At 40.3% G+C, this 20,550-nt stretch overlaps 1 protein-coding gene and 2 long non-coding RNA genes across 4 annotated transcripts in view; 1 reads left to right on the forward strand and 2 right to left on the reverse strand.

Annotated features, from left to right (window-relative positions):
• The window catches only part of LOC141758935 (stonustoxin subunit beta-like), an 89,611-nt gene extending 72,830 nt beyond the window's left edge, over positions 1 to 16,781 (forward strand). The window contains exons 3-7 of one of the 2 annotated variants that reach the window (XM_074620772.1): positions 2,157 to 2,325; positions 9,145 to 9,197; positions 9,422 to 9,521; positions 12,917 to 14,386; positions 14,506 to 16,781. In XM_074620772.1, the coding sequence (XP_074476873.1) occupies positions 9,150 to 9,197; positions 9,422 to 9,521; positions 12,917 to 14,386; positions 14,506 to 15,038 (2,151 nt within the window). In that variant the 5' untranslated portion in view covers positions 2,157 to 2,325; positions 9,145 to 9,149 and the 3' untranslated portion in view covers positions 15,039 to 16,781. The remainder of the gene's footprint in view (positions 1 to 2,156; positions 2,326 to 9,144; positions 9,198 to 9,421; positions 9,522 to 12,916; positions 14,387 to 14,505) is intronic. The other variant, XM_074620773.1, reaches the window with a different exon arrangement.
• The window catches only part of LOC141758944 (uncharacterized), a 31,010-nt gene extending 12,556 nt beyond the window's left edge, over positions 1 to 18,454 (reverse strand). The window contains exon 1 of the long non-coding RNA XR_012591988.1: positions 18,060 to 18,454. This is a non-coding gene — a long non-coding RNA (uncharacterized LOC141758944). The remainder of the gene's footprint in view (positions 1 to 18,059) is intronic.
• Positions 18,455 to 18,935: 481 nt separating this feature from the next.
• LOC141758947 (uncharacterized) lies at positions 18,936 to 20,208 on the reverse strand. The gene is made up of 2 exons (XR_012591991.1): positions 19,755 to 20,208; positions 18,936 to 19,249 (listed from the first exon to the last, which is right to left on the reverse strand). It is a non-coding gene; the product is annotated as an uncharacterized LOC141758947 (long non-coding RNA).
• Between the last annotated feature and the right edge of the window lie 342 nt (positions 20,209 to 20,550).

Below are 20,550 nucleotides of genomic sequence, written 5' to 3' on the forward strand. Positions count from 1 at the left end.
TCCGAACTGGCTGCGAACAACACGGCGCTGCACAGCGACACGGCGCTGCACAGCAACACAGCGCTGCACAGCAACACGGCGCTGCACAGCGCGGCGTGACGTTTTGTCTGAACTTCTATCGGATACCTTGTTCCTATTTTTTCCTGTCACTCATATTGAGAGGAACGGCTGATTAGTTTAGATAAAATGAGCCGAGAAAACCGGGTCAGTTGTCCTGGATGTAAATGAAAATATTAACTTGATTACTGACACTTTCAGCACAGGCATTGACGCTAGCAGTTATATGTAATAAAGTTCACTAGTGAAACTTTATTACGAGCTACCTGTCAAAAAATATAACAGCCACCTCACTAATGGTTCAAATAAAACATGAACACACAGCACAAAGAGACAACTATGGAAACTCTGGGATATATGAGCCATCACTACAATATTCCAGTCAGAAGCCTCGTTTTGATCCGCTCCGTTTGCGTGTTTGTTTGTTGTTGTTTTTTTTAATCTAGCTCAATAGAAAAGAATGAGAGAAAGTAGACCTACAAACCTGGTGCATTAAAGCACAATTAGGACCAAGAGAGTAAAAGGCATCCTGTGCTCCTCTCACATCTTACTACTTCTACCTGTTTGGATTATTCTGTTCAGTATTGTGGAATAAAACAATGGACTAATGTTATACAGCAGGCTGAGCAGGGACAACAACTGATGAGTGAAACATCCACATTTAGTCTTTATTAACTTCAATTATAGTAATGAAGAAATCAGTCAGACTGTTAGATTAATGTGTTGTTTAACTGTCTGTTAACACATTTTGACCCTGGCACGAGCAAGACGCAGGGCGTGCCTGAGGAGTTATCTGTAGCCTCCAGTACCTCCTCATTTCACTACAGAAACCGAAATAAGGTGGCAGTTGGCTGGAGAAGATCACTAGATAACAACCTACTTGCTCTTGGTTATATGGTATGTTATTTCCAGTAAATATCACAAATAAAACGTGTGTTTTCTGATTAAAAAAAAAACGAACGTAGGAAGATAACAAGTACTACTAACATCTTTGAGGTGGTTACGTCTTCAGCTACAGTCTGATCTGGAGCTCACAGCTGATATGTTCCTGGTTTGTTTACATGATATAACAGAAGTGCATAGTTAACGTATTCAGTGGACAGAGAGCGTCAGATGCGCGATGCAGCGCGATAGTTGGACGCTCTCATCCAGTTAGGACACGGTGTTAGTTTATAACCTGTTTTTGTGGACATAACAGCATGTGTGTGTGTGCGTGCGCGCCTGTGCGCATAAGTGGCAGTATGTATACACCTCTCTGTCAGTTTATTTCTTTCATGAAACATGATAATGTTAAAGATACACTTAATAAAGGCTATATGAGGTGAAAAAAAAGCCCCCACTGTGTGTTCTGACACCTTTCTATTGGAACCAGCATTCACTTTTTCCAGCAGTTTGATCTCCAGTAGCTCTTCTATTGGATCAGACAACACGAGCCAGCCTTCGCTCCCCAAGTGCATCAATGAGCCTCGGGTCTGACCCTGTCGCCGGTTCACCGGTTTTCCTTCCTTGGACCACTTTTGGTAGGTCCTGACCACTGCAGACCGGGAACATCCCACAAGAGCTGCAGTTCTGTAGATGCTCTGACCCGGTCGTCTAGCCAGCACTATTTTGGCCCGTGTTGTCAGAGTCGCTCACATCTTTACGCTGGCCCATTTTATCTGCTTCCAACACAAAGTTCAAAGTTCAAAATGTTCACTTGCTGTCTAATATATATATTGCAGTATGCCAGGTCAGGCTTTAGCCTTTGAACAAGCTCTTAAAGCACTGGATTAAAAAAACAAACTCGTATCATCGAAAATTACAACTTTGTAACTTAGTAATGTTCATAACTGTAAACTGTAAATGACCAGAGTCAACATGTTTTGTTTCATTTAATTTCACTTTAGCCATGACAACAAGTTGCCAAAGTGTGATGCTGAACTTGAACTGGCCAAGTTTATGACATATTTGATTTTTTTTGGGGGGGGGAGGGGTTCTGTTATGATGTAAGCCACATCTCTATTTTATTTAATGTTGTGTTGCTTTGAGATGCCTGGCTTTATAAAGGTTAATGTATGCATAATGAACGCCTCATTATTAAAGTTTTAATGTGACTACAGGCGTCACGTGTTGTCATGTCTGGAGGCGTGTCATGGGAGGAGTCGGCAGTAGAGACTATATGACAGGATATAAATAATCTCACAACATCACAGATCATCACTCTGGAAGCTCCAGTTGAAAGTCAAGAAGACTCCTACACGACTCAGCTGATCTACACAACTTCACCAGGTGAGGACAAACTGGACGGACAGAGGGTGATAAAACCAGATATATATACAGTATTAGACCTTTACTGAACTCTGTGTAAAACTATCACTGTCGGATTGATTGATTGATTGATTGATTGATTGACTTACTTAATCGTCCACCTCAGCTATGTTTCTTGATGCCATGACTAGAATTTTTCACCAACATTCACCGTGTCATTTTAGTTGCCTAAGCTTCACCAATCCTCCACAACCGAGGTGGGAGATGAGAAAACGTTCATTTCAATCATTTTTGTGTGGGTCATATTGGTTTTAGTCCGTTCTGATAATGTCATCTTATCGATGGGGGAGCCAGATCAGAACATTGTAGGGCTGGATGATATGGCTAAATTGTTACCACGATATGTTTTTTTATATTGATTGATATTGATAATGATTACCATATATATTTAATAATAATAATAATAATAATAATAATAATAATACTCAATTCCCAGTTTTAAGAGTATTCTCCTCAGGACAGAACCCTAAAGAATGCAGTAGGTTAATTATGGTTTACAATATACCATTATTTATGATCAGAATGTGTCGGGTCATTGAGGGTTGATTACAGTATATACAACACTTCTTGTTGACCATCTCACTGCTGCACTACTTTTGAGCATGTTCACCACAGACCTCTGCTGGAACTGGACTAACATAAAGACACTAATGGAATATCTGCACATTATTTTTGACAGTATAAAAATATAAATAACTGTTAAAGGATCATTAATAACAAACAGTAGAGGGCAGCGTCTAGTCTGCCGAATCCAAAGAAGACTTCCACCGGCCGAGCTGGCTAACTTCCTGTTAGCCCTGTGCTGATTTGAATGGGGATAAAATAATGAAGTCGTGTGGCTCTTCTAGACTTTCCAAATGTTATCGGACTGAATTTATTAAATTGTGATGGTGAAACGAGTCATTCCGCGGGTTTGTAAAATAATGTATCCACTGTAGTGACGTAGTAGGCTACAGCTGCTACGGCAGAACCTACAACTCTGTTGTCTGGTTGTTCGTGTCGTGCTTTAGTTTAGAGCAGAGCAGATTCATAAATAACATTATCTAAAATAAAACTCAGAAATTGGTCATCGTTATTGTGGAAGCTTTTATCGTGAACATTTTCGAGATCGTTTTATCGCCCAGCCCTAGAACATTCTCATGAAGGTCATTTTGTAAGTCAAGTCAATTTTATTTGTAAAGCCCAAAATCACAAATAAAAAATGTGCCTTAATGGGCTTTACAATCTGTACAGGATACGACACCCTCTGTCCTTTACAGTGAGACCCTCTCATCGGATAAGGAAAAACTCCCCCCTAAAAAAAACCTCTTTTAATAAAGTCAAAATTCAGTGACAAATGACTTACCTCGATGTTGGAGGATTTGTTGTCCTAACCACTGAGTTATGACCATTTAAATGCATCATATTGCTTTCACAAAAATAATACATTCAATGTAAATAGAGACAAATTCATATATTCACACGTCCCTTGGGTTTGTGCAAATAGAAATGTTCATCATTTTATTCTATTCAAACTAGACTACTATTCAAAATATTAATATTTCAGAAATGTGCTTTATATCAGGTTATAGTAGTATTAGTGTTTTTATGTAATGAAAACTATTTCAGTTATTATTAAACTTCCTGGCCTGAACAAAGTCCTTTCTGTTAAAATTGCTGAACGCACCACCTGAGCCACAGCGACTATGGCTTGTACAGACTGCGAAAAACTCACTCGGATGATAGCCGAACTGGAGCTAAGAGTCAAAACCCTCATAGAGATCAGAGAGACCGAAGACTTTATTGACTCCATGCTATCTAATAGCCCGGAGGCTAAGCTACAGGCAAATGAGCCACCCTTGAAACCGGCTTTCTCCCCACCAGCCAGTGGACCAGATGAGGCATGGCCCGCTCCCGGAAAATGGATTAACACCCAGGACAAGAAGCGGAAAAAGCGATGCAGAAACTCTTCCCACATCGCCTCTTTTCCTGTCCCGCTCGGAAATAGATTCGAACCACTGGGAACTCTTCACACACAAGGCGAAAAGGCACAGGAGTGCTAGCTGCGCTGCTAACGAGCATAAAGGGCCCGGATCCCCGACGCACCGTGACGGTAGCTACTCAACACCGACACGTCCTCAACAATACCAAGATTATCATCCACGCTGGCTCGTTTGACATCCTGCACAAAAAAACTGGCACTGAGATACTTAAAAAACATTTCACCCAGCTACTGAACACACTAAACAGATATCAAGATGTATCCATCAGTGGACCGATTGCATGTTTTCGCAGAGGAAAAGAAGCCTTCAGTCGACTCCTGTCTTTCAACACATGGCTGGCATCTGTCTGTTTTACACACAAATGGAGATTTATTGACAACTTCAACGTCTTTTGGAACTGTGCAGACCGTTTTCAAGCTGATGGACCCAAACCGTAGAGGGTCTAGACTACTAACAGCAAACATCAGTCACGCGCTCTCGACCACCTCAAACAGACAGAATCAAGCATCACTCCCTACCCCTGCTGTGTCTAAGTTGACTGACGCATCCCAAACCTCCTCCCATGGAACAGAACAGAACACTCAAACAGCCTCCTGCAAAGACACGAGCCCTGCACAGTCCCTCACCTCCTCAACGAATTCCCCTCTGATAGCAAGCCACCTTGAACTCAGTGTTATGGCCTTCAGCCCGAAGAAAAGCAACGTTAGGACAGCCACCATGCTATTTCATTAAACATACCGGTCATCATAAACAGCAAATGGCATGGTAAAATGCGTGGTTATAAACCTGAAACTCGTCCTAGAAGTCTGAAAACTATCCATGTTACAAATATATCTCCTCCTGTTTTATCTATTAATACCCCACAGATGAAACTGGCCCTTCTAAATGTCAGATCTCTAAATAACAAAACCTTTCTAGTTAACGATCTGGTCAAAGAAAACCACTTAGATCGCATCTGTCTAACAGAAACTTGGTTAAACGATGACACGGCAACAGCAACACTGATAAAAGCGTCTCCGCCTGATTACAGCTTCCACCAAGTTTCTAGGAAATCAAAAAGAGGTGGAGGAGTCGCAGCTATTTTCTCATCTAAACTGTTGTTCAAAATCGCCGAGCTAGGTGAATTTACATCAATTGAATATCTTGCTATAGAGCTCAGAACTGAGTCAATACTGCTTGTTATTATATACCGGCGACCCAAGCACTCGCCAATATTCATACAAGAACTCTCTGAACTATTATCACTATGTGTCACCAGATATGACAAAGTAGTTCTAAACGGACACCTAAATATCCACGTCAATAAAAACCCAAGAACTATTTAGCTTTTAAATCTCCTTGACAGTTTCGATCTAACTCAACACATTACAGATCCAACACACCGGCACGGAAACACACTAGATCTAGTAATAACAAATGGACTAAACATCAATAACATCTCAATAACTGATCTACCTCTTTCTGACCATCATTGTATACTTTTTGATGTGGAAATCATCTTAACAGAAACCACAAAAGAATTCTTAGTCCAAAGAAGATATCTAGATGATGAAGCTACAGCAAAATGTTCTGAGCAGATTGCTCTATATGAGCCAACTAGTCATGAATGCTCTCTGAATGAAATGGTAGAGAACCTCAATGATGCACTATCATCTGTGTTAGACTCTGTAGCTCCACTGAAAACCAAAAAGAAGTTTACAAGCAGAACCTCCCCATGGCTGAGAAATAAAAATGTTAGTGAATATAAAAGAAAATGCCGCGCAGCAGAGAGAAAATGGAGAAAAACAAAGACCACTATCCACTACGATATCTATAAAGATACACTAACTACCTATAACAAAACCATCCGTCTAGCAAGGAAAGCTTATTTTTCCGGCATTATTACAGAAAACGCCAGAAATTCCAGAGTTCTTTTCTCCACCATTGACCAGCTGCTAAACACTGTCCCTGTCCCCCCGCTATCCTCAGCAGCTAAATGTGAAGAGCTTTCCCTATTCTTCAAGAACAAAATAACTTCGATCAGAGCTAGTATCACTACTAGTGGAGGTGAAACTGACATCAGTAGATCCTGCAACGTAACCATGAGCACTTTTACATGTATCACACTAAGTGAACTTTCCAAAACCGTCAGCGAATGTAACTCTACAACCTCAGATATTGATCCTTTACCCACAACATTCTTTAAGCGAGTGTTTGATAGTGTCTCAGGTCCGCTCCTAGACATTATAAACACATCCCTTAGAACTGGCGTTTTCCCAGATGCCTTTAAAACAGCTGTTGTAAAGCCCCTATTAAAGAAACCCAAATTGGATAACAGTACACTAGCAAACTACAGACCGATATCAAATCTTCCTTTTATTAGTAAAGTATTGGAAAAGATAGTATTAGTCCAATTAAATTCCTTTCTTGAAGAAAATAACATCTTGGAAGTCTCTCAGTCAGGTTTCAGAAAATATCACAGCACTGAAACTGCTCTCACCAAAATAATTAGCGACCTCAGACTTAACTCTGATGCAAATAAAGTATCTATCCTTATCCTGTTAGATCTTAGTGCGGCATTTGATACCATTGATCACGACATCCTAATCAATAGATTTGAAAAGCTTACTGGGCTCACTGATAGTGTACTGAACTGGATCAAAACATATATCAGAGGAAGGAAGTTTTATGTTAGCCTAGGAGACCATATGTCTAAGAAACATGAAAACTGCTACGGGGTTGCACAAGGAAGCTGCTTAGGTCCATCACTCTTTTCTCTTTATATGTTACCACTCGGTGACATCATCAGAGAACATAATATTGATTTCCATAGCTATGTGGATGACACACAATTGTATATATCCGCTGAACCTAATGATGCGACAGCCATAAATTCCATTACAAACTGCTTGTTGGCAATAAACAAATGGATGAACAATAACTTTCTCAAATTAAATGAGGACAAAACTGAAGTTCTACTTATCGGCCCCAAATCCAAAAAGAGAGATGCTAACCAAGAATCTCGGAGGTTTAACCGCCTGGCTTAAACCTGAGGTGACAAGTCTCGGTGTCATCCTGGACGCAGATTTGAATTTCAACTCCCATATTAACAAAGTGACCAAAATAGCTTTCTTTCACCTCAGGAACATAGCGAAGGTACGATCATTCATAAAACAAAATGATGCTGAGAAGCTAATTCATGCTTTCATATCCAGCCGGTTGGACTACTGTAATGCACTCTTCACTTGTCTTCCCAAGAAAACCACTGGAAGACTCCAGCTCATCCAAAACTCTGCAGCTAGATTATTAACAAAAACTAAAAGGAGAGAACACATCAGTCCTGTCCTAGCTACTTTACACTGGCTTCCTGTTACCTTCAGAATTGACTTCAAGGTCCTCCTCCTCACATACAAAGCACTAAATGGACAAGGACCTAGCTACATTGCTAACTCCCTTACAAACTACACACCAGCGAGAACACTGCGATCATCAGATGCAGGTCTATTAGAGGTCACCAGAAGCAGTCGTAAGAAGATCGGTGATGCGGCCTTTGTCAACTATGCCCCAAAATTATGGAACGCACTACCCATAAATATTAGGGAAGCAAACACGCTAGACATTTTCAAAAGACATCTTAAAACCTATCTTTTTACCAGCGCATTTCTCTGTAACTTGCACTACGAATTTTATCTTGCACTATTTATATTTTACTATTTCTACTGTTCTAAAATGTTTTATTACTTTTATCATGATTATTTTGACTCCATGCACTGCTCTTGCTAATTGTTTTTTATTGATTTTATGTAAAGCACTTTGAACTGCAACTCCTGTATGAAATGTGCTATATAAATAAAGTCTTACTTACTTACTAAATACATAGATGCCTTTCTGCCAAATATTCTTTGTTGTTTCAGCAGTTACTCAGAAACTATTGCAACACTGGGCACTAATCAAGTATTTTTTCCACAGAAATCATCAGGTCATGGGAAGCTTTTTATTTTCATATATATCAGTTGGCTAGGTGTGTCATTATTTCTGTAAAAAGCCTTCGGTTACACAACAACTACTATAAATCTTATTAAGCTGGTTAGATGCCTATCCTCATTGTGGATGAGAGCCAGCAAGGCAGATGCCTTTCTGTAAAGTCGATGTTGTTGTTTCAGCAGTTACTCAGAAACTATGTATTCGTGGTGGGTGGGTCAAACGAACACAAGACTTTCAACCAGAGACCACTGTTCATGTCCCGCGTGAAACAGTAAGTTATTTTGTCACGTCAGTCGTTAGTCATGTGACTTGTTAGTATCGCCCGTCTCGTGGGTCACAGGCCATATTCAAAACTGCCTACTACATACAGTACTACTGACGAACGCAGTATGCAGTATAGAGTACATGCTGCATACTGCGTTCCTCAGTAGTATGCAGTATGAAACAGTTAAAGTGATGTATTTGCAGTATGCCAGGCCAGGCTTTAGCCTTTGAACAAGCTCTTAAAGCACTGGATTAAAAAAACAAACTCGTACCATCGAAAATTACAACTTTGTAACTTAGTAATGTTCATAACTGTAAACTGTAAATGACCAGAGTCAACATGTTTTGTTTCATTTAATTTCACTTAAGCCATGACAACAAGTTGCCAAAGTGTGATGCTGAACTTGAACTGGCCAAGTTTATGACATATTTTTTTGGGGGGGGGTTCTGTTATGATGTAAGCCACATCTTTATTTTATTTAATGTTGTGTTGTTTTGAGATGCCTGGCTTTATAAAGGTTAATGTATGCATAATGAACGCCTCATTATTAAAGTTATAATGTGATTACAGGCATCATGTGGTTCCATGTCCGGAGGCGTGTCATGGGAGGAAAACTTCACCAGGTGAGGACAAACTGGACGGACAGAGGGTGATGAAACCAGATATATATACAGTATTAGACCTTTACTGAACTCTGTGTAAAACTATAACTGTCGGATTGATTGATCGACTGACTTACTGCATTTCCATGCACAATAGACTGTCAGGCTTTCTGTCTCTTAACTCTCACCATTACTTAATAGTGTAAATCAAGTACTGAAGGTCGTCTGGTCACTTTTCTCAACAGGTTGGAGAAATGGGCTCAGATCTCATGGCCGTTGCTGCCCTGGGTCGACCTTTCACCCTAGGAATGCTCTATGATGCTCGGAGGGAGGACCTGATCCCAGGTAAGTCTTGACTCAGAATATATCCTTATTATATACCCTGAGACACACAATAGACCCATTTTTGTCTTTTTTAGGGGGGCACAAGGGGTCTTTAGGGGGAGATAGCAGGTCAACAGTAGATGTCACATAGAAGTGGTGTACATCATCTGAAAGCTGGAACCTGAAGATTCATTTGAGATGCAGCTCAGCACTGCGTGTCAAATTGTTCTAATCAGAAATAAACATGAATTACTTCATTAATTAAAGGCAGGGTTGACGATGTTCTCCAGTATCTACTAGTTGTTATATTGGTAGAAATGGTCTTTACCCCCCGACAGCGATCCATTACTGATGAGCTCTGAAAAAGGACCGAAAAAGAGCCATCATCTGTAGCTGCTGTAATCCTGTAAAACCGTCTACCAATCACTGCCTCGCAGTCCGCTTTGAAAGAACCAATCAAATGCCTCCCTGCTCGTACTCTACCCTTGGCGTGCACCAGCCTGAACTCAAAGCGCGCCGCCGTCGCACGTTTCCTGGAGAATGGAATAGAAAACTCAGCCCTGCAGTAGCACTGCCTTGATTACTTGTCATGAGGTAGCGTTGTTGAGTTGAGGTCGTCTCTCCGCTCCGTATCTGTGAAGTAGTTACGACGCTCGTGCATGTGTGTGTGTGTGTGTGGGGGGGGGGGGGGGGGGGGGGGGGGGGGGGGGGGGCGTTGCCTTGGTAGGAGCCCCGAGGGGAGGGGAGGGGGGGTTTAGACGGAGTTCCTGAGGCGATGCTACTTTCAAATTATGCTAGCTTTCCAACATCGTCGACCCTTCCTTTAAAATGAATTGTAAAAGTGTATAAGGGTTTAGAACATGATGATAGAAGTAAATGATGGTCATCTCCATGCTCTATTAGGTCTCATGAGTTGTTGCAGCAGTGTTTAGGTTGATACCATTTGTTACACAGATTTGGTGCTAAATTTAACCATTTATTTTTTTTACCACTGGAGAATTGATAAAAATGATCAATAATCCCTCCAAAATACAACATTAAGACACCAAGACCTTGAGGAACACCTGAGAAAAATCCATGCTGTGGAATCAAAAACTTCATCGGAAACACTCCCCCCCCCCCCCATCTAAGACATCTTCACACATTAAAGGGACTGTTTGTAACTTTGTAAGCGTATAAATGTACCGGGTCGGGACACATGGCGCTCACATACGCGCGCTTGCGTGTGGCCGCTGTACTCTCCTCCTCTGCTTGCCTTCACTCAGTCCGGGCGCGCGTTCTCGCTTCCTCGCTCCACCTCTAGACGTGAACGTGCGCTCACTCCACACTGCAGAAGAGTTAGTTTAGCTCTGAGAATTGAAGTGGACGTTTGTTCAAAAATAAATGCTGCAGCTTCACCAGACCAACAGAGGTTTCCCGTGTCTTGTGAAGTGACGGGGCTCCACAGCGAGCTCCTTTATCGTCTCGTTACCGACCGGGTGCCGGTGTCTCCCCTGCTCTCTCCAGCTGCGGGCGGAGAGAGCAGGAAGACACCCTGCGGAGCCCCGCTACCTCAGCCTGTGCTGAGGCAAGAAGAACCAACACTAGGATCAGCACTGATTCATGGAGAGACCTTCGTCTGGTCAGCTAACATTACTGCCAAGCAGCTGAAATATAGAGTGATATTTTGGTTTTAGCTGACGTGTGTCGCCTCACTGTTTTGAGCGCTGCTCGTTCAGGTATATTTAGAGCCAGCAAGCTCGAGCTCAACGCTGACTTTCATTGATTTCACGGCCACAGGTGTCGCTGTTAACAAGCATTTCTGAAAGTTACAAATAGTCCCTTTAACACTTTATTATCATTGCTGCAAGCAATCTTTGCTATCTGTTACAGTTATTGAAATATTCATATTTTTAATATTTTTCTGTTTTCAATGAGTGTGTATGTGTTGTAGGCTGCTGCAAACTCTCCTTAAAAAGTTATCTTTAACTTGCTCTATTTCCCACAGTTTTCACATTTCATCGAAACGTATTAAAATTTGTCCTTGTTCCTGACATGTTCTCTTGGAACCAAACAGACAGACATTTTTGTCTTTAGCAGCTTTAAAGTGAAGGGTGCAGCAGGCAGCTGTCCATAATGAAACCCATGTTAACTGACAACAGAATTTTTAATAACACAAAATCCTCACGGGTTTGACAGTTTTTTCTCTGATGATATCTTGTTTAGCTGATCAAAGTTACGGTCTTTGACTGTGCGGCATCTCCCACTATTTTAACTCTTTATATTTCATTTTATGACAGAACGTAGGCAAATTTGTGCTGGTTAAGACATTTAAATATGGAATCTAACCGACTTAAATAATCGGAGCAGTGATCTTCCAAGTGAACGGTCTCAGCTGTGTGAGAGGGGCGTGTGTGTCTTTCGGCACATATTTCATCCAATCTTCACCAAACTTGGTCCATACCACATTTAGATGACCCTGAATGAAACTTCTGAGTTTGTTTATGGGTATGACTTACCGTTTGTCTGTAATGGGTCCCCAAACCTTTGAAGGTGTGACCTCATGCACTTAACAGGCCATAACTCTTCAATGCTAAATTGGATTGCAACCAAATTCGGCAATGTTGTACATACAGCCACAATGCACAAGTGTGTCACATTTGATTCAGCAGGGGGCGCTACAACTCTATAACATGATAATCTGTTGTGTTTAATAAGATGAAACTTGATACATGGCTTTTCCACAACATGTTGAAGCATAGCACCAATAGCTCCACCATGTGGCCATTAATAAAACATCACCATATCTCTTGAATGCATCACTCGGTTACCTCTGAATGTGGGCGGTATCTTCAGACGTGAATCACCAACACTTGTTGCTGGGATAGTTTCAGAAGCTGAGCCAGCAGCAGCAGATGCAGCAATCACAGACAATTTCTTCAGGAAATGCAATTATTCAAGTATTATTTTGTCATATTAATTTATAGGCTACATGTAAATTCCAATTGATGAAATAAAAATGGATATGTCTCACACTGTCAACAAATCACATGCTACTGCTAATTTAGCTTGTCTTCTGCTAGCTTAGCTAGCTTTAATTAAGGGCACGCAACATTATCTTAACATTAATTAGCAAACTATAAAAACTTTAAAAATATTTTAGCTGCCATCACAACTTATAACTTACTTACTTTTGAGCCTTTTTAGAAAAAATGACTTCCTCCTCGTTCCCCTCGGCCTCCTCCATGGTTATCAACTGTGCATAGATGCTGCTTCTTCTTTCTGTTTTACGCCTATGAGGCATTTAATGTAGTAGCTGTTTAGGGAACTTAGGGAAGAAGCTGCAATGTGCAGAAATCTAAATGATTAAATGACTTCATATTAACAAAATGATGTTGCTGCTTTATCAGATAACTGATGTTTTCCAATTTCTATAGGTTTGACGTTGTGGGATGATGCAACTCTACAAGAGAAGATAACTGAAACCTCTCAGAACAGCAGTGCATTTGAAATTTCTACATCTGACTCCATTGAATCCAAGTCCTCTTTGCTGGATGTTGATGGTTCTCTGAAGGCCAGTTTCCTGAGTGGACTGATTGAAAACGAAGGATATGCCAAGTATCTGAATGATCATAAGAAATACAAGAATCAGAGCAGAGTGACGTGTCAGTACAAAGCTACTACCAGCTTCAAACAGCTGTCAATGGTTGACCTCCAAACCTTAAAACCCCACCAAACGGAGGTTATTGAGAAGGGCTTGGCAACACATGTAGTCACAGGCATCCTTTATGGGGCAAATGCTTTCTTTGTGTTTGACAGTGAGAAGTTGGAAGCCAGCAGCGTTCAGGACATCCAGGGCAGCATGAAAGCTGTGATAAAGAAGATCCCCAAATTTAATGTTGAGGCAAAAGCTGGCATCAAGCTGTCTGATGAAGAAAAATCCCTGACTGAGAAATGTTCCTGCAAATTCTTCGGAGACTTCATTCTTGACAGCAACCCTACAACATATAGAGATGCAGTGAAGACCTTCGCAGACCTTCCAAAGCGACTTGGAGAAAAGGGAGAGAAGGCTGTTCCACTGAAGGTCTGGCTGATGCCACTGAAGAATTTGTATCCCAAAGCTGCCAAGCTGAAGTGTGGGATCAGCGTTGGAATAGTGAGGAAGATGCAGGATGCTCTAGAAGGTTTAAGGGAAATGCAAATGAGATGCAACGATTCTCTGGAAGACACAGTGGTAGAGGATTTTCCAATAATTCGAGAAGAGTTGAGCACTTTCCAAAAATTGTGCAGTGACTATACATCTCACCTCCAGCAGAACATGGCAAAGAAACTTCCCTCCATCCGTGATGGTAAAAAAGATGAGAGCTCACTGAGACAACTCTTTAAAGACCGAGACAAGACACCATTCAGTCCTGAAAAACTGAGCAAGTGGCTGGATCAGAAAGAGAGAGAAATCAACGTCATCAGATCCTGTGTAGATGCCATGGAGGGAACAAAGATCGTCCTAAGTCAGTCCGAGCTGGACAGAGAGGCTCTTGCTCCAGGTGTAGAGCATACTCTGTGCTTTGTTTTCACCTCCATGGCAAGGGGTGATACCTACCTTGATGTGATGGCCGACTACTTGGGCTCACCTAAATTAGGAAGTACCTATGAAGGCCAGTGGTACTCCTCACCTGAAGTTGTAACCAAAATGAGAGAAAAAGCCAAAGCTTTCCATGAGCTTGCCAAAGTACAGAAGAACAACAAGAGGTTGCGTTTCCTCATAGCAGTTATAACAAATGAGAAACACACAGGAGCAACCATCTACCATTACAAGGACGGCAATCTGGTCAGTGAAGATTTTTCAAAGCCTTCAAAGCCTGACGTCGCTCCTGAGCAGATCACAGACAAAAGAGATCTGATCTGGTGTAAGTCATTTTTCATGCATTTTTTAGGCAAAAATCTGCCGTACTAATTACTGTCCTCCAGAAACCTGTTTGACCATCAGAATGACTGATAAAACATTTCATTTTGGTCTCTCCAACAGATGCCTGTGATCTCACCCTGGACCCATACACTGCAAATGGCTACCTCACTCTGTCTGAGGGAAACAAGAAGGCAACAGTTGCAGCATGGCAGTATTATCCTGATCACCCAGAGAGGTTTGATAAACAAACTCAGGTGTTGTGCAAAGAGGGCTTATCTGGGCTCCATTACTGGGAGGTAGAGTGGAGTGATTTACCTCCCATATCTGTTTATGCAGCTGTTGCATACAAGAGAATTGTAAGAAAGGGAAACGGTTCAGACAGCAGTTTTGGAAATAATACCAAATCGTGGGCTGTTGGCCAGGAAGGAGTCACTGGTAGTATATGGCATAATGGTAAAGTGAGAGCATATCCTGGGGGCTGCACAAGAGTTGGGGTGTATCTGAACTGGCCTGCTGGCACTCTGTCCTTCTACTCTGTCCTCTCTAACACACTGGAGCACATCCACACCTTTCACACCAAATTCACTGAGCCTGTTTACCCAGGCCTCTGGGCTTATGAGACAGGCAACTATGTGTACCTGCGTCCAGTTTAGTAAGAGCAATGATCAAGTCTTGTTCGATCCTGGTCTGTTCATAGGGATATGGGTTTACATTTAAAGTTCAAAGAACAACTTAAGACGTCCTTCACAAATTAAAAACAATGCATTGAAACCCAGAGGGACCAGGAAAATAGATGATATGATGAAGTGACTATATATGTACTTTTCTGTTAATCAGTTCACGTTGATTTGATGCACAGCCTTCTCCTCAAACTGGTTTGTGCTTCACAGCTTCACAATCAGTTTAAGCTTTTATTGCTCGGTATATCACATATATGTTTTTAATTGTTTTAATTCTGATTCTAATTCCTGATACTTAAAGATACTCAGCTTATATTGATTCACAATTACTATGTCAAGAATATTCTGTTGAAATTATGATGCCTTCGAATGAAACTTGTGAGCTTGTGTTTACAACATGGGAAGTGGTGTACACGATATGTGTGGCATTCAAGTGCTCAAGTCATGAGAACACCGCTGCTAAGCAACGGCAATATTAACGTTACTGTCGGCGTCTAGAAGCCTCAGAGGCTAACAATTTAACAAGCTAGCAAGCAGGTAACATAAAGCAGGAAAAGCAAAGACATAATGACAGAGGAAAAAGATGAGGCCGTTGGGAATATCAACATTTTCCTCAGAATATAGCACACAATCATGAAGAATTATAATATACGACTAAAATTACAATATATTCTCTTATTATGTATCGAAAAATTAACTTCCATGGCCTCCGCCATTTCTGACGTCAACAAACACGTCACAACTCGTAAGACATGCTTCACAAATTCAAAAAAATGCATTGAAACCCAGAGGGACCAGGGAAATAGATGATATGATGAAGTGACTATATATGTAATTTTATGTTAATTCAGTAATTCAGTTCACGTTGATTTGATGCACAGCCTTCTCCTCAAACTGGTTTGTGCTTCACAGCTTCACAATCAGTTTAAGCTTTTATTGCTCAGTACATCACATATATGTTTTTAATCGTTTTAATTCTGATTCTAATTCCTGATACTTAAACTGAGCTTATATTGATTCACAATTACTATGTCAACACTATTATGTTGAAATGTGATCTCATAGCTCATGTCAAAAATTGCATAACCTGTTTTGTTGAATTCATCATGTTGATTATGTTCGGATATGAGGGAGCTAAAGTGCCTTTTGTTTAATTTAGCATACTTCATTTAGTACTTTGGTATATGGATATATTTTCTAAAAACAAGAGGAAAACTCTCTGGTCTGTGTTTTTCTGTTTAGGTCAAGGCTAATCCTGTCCCTTAACCCTGACCTCAGGTTCAGTTCATGACTTTACTGTTCTGAGGAGATACTCACTGTTAACACCATTTTGTTAGATGTTAAGCACTCTGCTGATTTTTATAGAGCTTTATAGTCTTTTTTGTTAATCACAGCTTCACAATCAGTTTAAACTTTCATTGCTTGGTACATCACAGATATGTTTTTAATTATAACTTTCTATTCTAATTCCTGATACTTATCAATACAGAGCTTATATCAATACACAATTGCTATGTCAACACTAGTATGTTGAAATATAAAGTCATAGCTCATGTAAAATAATGCATAACTTGTTTTTTCTTTAACAGAAAATGTCAGTGTTAACATCATTTTTTTGCAAACATTGCTGATGTTTGTAGATCTAAAGCAACACCTGTTGGATATGTTTACTCTCTTCTTGAGCAGAATATTCAATAAAGTGCAGACCTGACTTCACCACTGTGTGCTATCTTATTATTTCCTTTACATTAAAAAGTTGACTGTACCAAAGGTGAAAAGCTTCATTTATGACACATTAGCATATTTTAATGCAAAGAACACTACAATGATAGAACAGAAATCCTTATTCAACAGTTGGGAGGACCCATCGTGCTGTTGAGTTTGTATTCAACCTGTAAAATGGAAGATAGTTAGCCCAGCTTGCTAATGTTAGCACTGATTCTCACTAGATACTAGAACACTCGTTACTTTCTTTCATGTTATCTCAACAGTCCTCAGCATTGTGTTCATCCCACATTATACATGATACTATATATCCTGTTATATTCTATTCAGGGCTGTCAAAGTTAACGCAATAATAACACGTGAGTACAAATTCGTTTTAACGCCACTAATTTCTTTAACGCATTAACACAATCAATCTTTGGGAGTTGTAGCGGCGCAGTTTGGCGAGAAAAAATGTCACGTCCATTTTCAAAGGGGTCCCTTGACCTCTGACCTCCAGATATGTTAATGTGTCTCTCAATCTGAAAAAATGTCCAAAACATATCTGAAAAAAAGTCTGAAAAATGTCCAAATGAAGTCTGAAAAATGTCACCAAAACAAAATCCGAAAACTGTTTAAAAATTTTCGAGGAAAAAAAAGTCCCAAAAAGACTGAAAACTGTCTGAAAATGTCCCAAAAAATATCGGAAAAAAAGTCTGAAAAATGTAAAAAAAAAAAAAAGTCTGAAAAATACTAGCTTCTCATGAAGGAGGTTAAATAACTCCTGTTGGGCTGCAGTTTGCCATGTTATGATTGGAGCATATTGTTTTATGCTAAATGCAGTACCTGTGAGGGTTTCTGGATCAATATCTGTCATTGTTTTGTGTTAATTGATTTCCAATAATAAATATATACATATATTTGCATAAAGCAGCATATTTATCCACTCCCATGTTGATAAGAGGATTAAATACTTGACAAATCTCCCTTTAAGGTTCATTTTGAACAGATAAAAAATGTGCAATTAACAGCCCTACTATATACATTATAGACTTGAGTTGTAATGTAATAACTTTTACATTGTAAAGTCATTAAAATAAGGTTAATTTAAACTTGGTGTTAAATCACAGCCTCGCTGAGCTCACAGTTACATCCTCAATCAGTTAGTTTGAGATCAAAACGGCTGTTTTTCAGATGAAGTCTCATCAAAGTGTTTCTATCTTTAGTCTTTAACGTTTCTAACCATCAACCACAACAACTGAATAAAGCAGGTTATTGTTGTCTACTTACTTCAGAAGCTGGATGGATCCATAGCTGATCAGCTCCAGTTCAACAACAAGGTAGGCTGTATGATATAATAATATAATATAATAATGATTAAGAGGTTTAATTAACAACAACAATCCTCCTGATCAGTGAAAGTCCTCCGTTCACTCAGTGGAGACGAATAACGCGTCACATCATCTCTGTGGTAACGACTACGACAAGTCCCGCCCCTCGACGGCTGTGATTGGTGGAGAGAGAACGTTGTTTTTTTAATCCGTGCATCTGATTGGCTGGACGGAGCTGTCTGTCTAACGTGTTGAGGATTCAATAAGTGGCGTGGCTCGAACAAACGGTTTGGTTGGCTTTGCAAAGATGGTTAAATTTGAACAATCTGCTTTCTAGAGTATTTTTAAAATCTATTTATATTTATATATTTATTTAAATTTTATCAATTTTTAAATGTGTGTATTTATTTATGCATGATTTTCCCTTTGTATTTCACCCCTTATTTATTTCCTGTCTGTATTCTGTTTTTTATACTTTGTTTAGCACATTTCTTTTTTACATTTCATTATGCATTTTTGCCTCATTAGGCAAATGAGGGGTCTGTCACTCCGTTGTCACCCATAAATAAATAAAAAGTAAATGCAAAAATAAATAAAAAATAAATGCAAAAATAAATAAATAAATACCAAAATGTATAGAAATAAAAACATAAATAAATTAAAGGGAAAATTAAACAGAAGAGGAAATAAATAAGGTAATTAATACAAAGATAAATAAACTGCGTTTTTTTAGCTCTTAAACTCAACCTGCTAGAGCCTCTGAAAGACAGTGAAGTCGGTCGGGATCGCGGGTCTCAGAGGGTTAACAGGTAACATAAGGGGAAAATAGGCCTGCTTCAAATCAAATGCATTTATTGCACCACCCTGTCACTTTCAGACTTCTCAAAATATACAGAAACAGTTAATCAGAACATGCCCCATCATTAATCACAGACATTCAATCTAAATCCAGATGTCCCATAATAATAGTAATAGAACATTAACAACACAAATAAGTCAGTAGAAATAATCTATCTCCTTTTAAACTGGACAGCAGCCCTCCACACGTCAGCTCCTTGTCCCAGTGTGATGTCCTCCGGTAAAGACTCGAGCCCCAGCAGGACTGGAAGGCCTTTCTTCTCCAAGTGGCTCTCTAAGGTGGACCTGATGCTGCAGACAGCAGGGAGGGAGGGCACAGAGAAAACAACTGTTAGCACCGCATCCATTGTTTTCACCAGGAGCATGCCTATTCACTTCACCGTCCAGCTGCTGCTTCAATAGAGATGACCTGTGACTGAGCGGAGACAACTTAAAGCTCCTCTCCCCTGACAGATGGCCGCCTGGAGGGGTCACGCTCTGGTCCTGGAAGTCAAAAGGCTCCAAGATCCCGGGTGAGACCTCCACACTTTACTCTGATTAAAGCTGTCAGGAATCAATGGATTCCTTTAGACCAGGGTGGTAATCTCTGACCTGACAATAGGCACACTTCTTACATTCATGAGCTTACAAACAATTCCTAAAAACACCTCTTGGGTAAACTCGGGAATAGATGTCAATAATGCAAATGTTTTAGGATTGTTTTACCATTTGTTGCATCACCTCCAACAAAAACTCACAAATGGTGAGTTGTGTTTTCACTATAGAGGGGGTTTTAGTACAAATGGTTGGTGCTTACTCCCAGTGTGGTTGGTAACGCTGGTCGGGCACGGCGGTGCTCGTCTTCAGCAGCAGGATTTCATGCAGCTCCAGAGAGAAAGTGTCAAAATCTGTGACGGCGAGGAAAACCTTCAGCCCTTTCTTCTCCTCCTCGGACAGCTTCTGCTGGAACTCTGAGTGGTTTGAGGCCACAGGTATCGCTGTTAACAAGCATCTCTGATTCTTACAAACAGTCCCTTTAATATATATATAAATATTTAAAAGTGGGCATGTCTGTAAAGGGGAGACTCGTGGGTACCCATAGAACCCATTTTCATTCACATATCTTCATATGATACCAGTATCTTCACTCTAGCTTTAAAACTGAGCCTGCTACAACCTCCTAACCTTGAAGGAATTAGTGGTGTTTATTTGCGTTAACGCGTTATTATCACGTTAACTTTTAACAGTTATAATTAACTTTGATGAAGTGAAAACACACTGTGAAAGGGTTAAATTGGTAGTGACCTGTCAATCACAAGGTAGCCCCGCCCTAAAGCATCCCCTGCTTTATGGTCTATCTGACTCTAAAAGGGACCATCATTTACTAAATGAACATCATGCTGTATTGAAGAAGACCTGAAACTAGAGATTGAGACCATAAACTCATGTTTACAATGTTAACTGAGGTAATAAATCAAGAGAGAAGTAGGCTCATTTTCTCATAGACTTCTATACAACCAGACTTCTTTTAGCACCCAGAGCCCCCTGCTGGCTGTTAGAGAGAATGCAGGTTTAAGACACTTCAGCATTGACTTCACTTCTCAGACCTGCAG

This window comes from Sebastes fasciatus, chromosome 20, assembly GCF_043250625.1.
Source record: "Sebastes fasciatus isolate fSebFas1 chromosome 20, fSebFas1.pri, whole genome shotgun sequence".
In the NCBI taxonomy this organism is placed as follows: Eukaryota; Metazoa; Chordata; class Actinopteri; order Perciformes; family Sebastidae; genus Sebastes; species Sebastes fasciatus.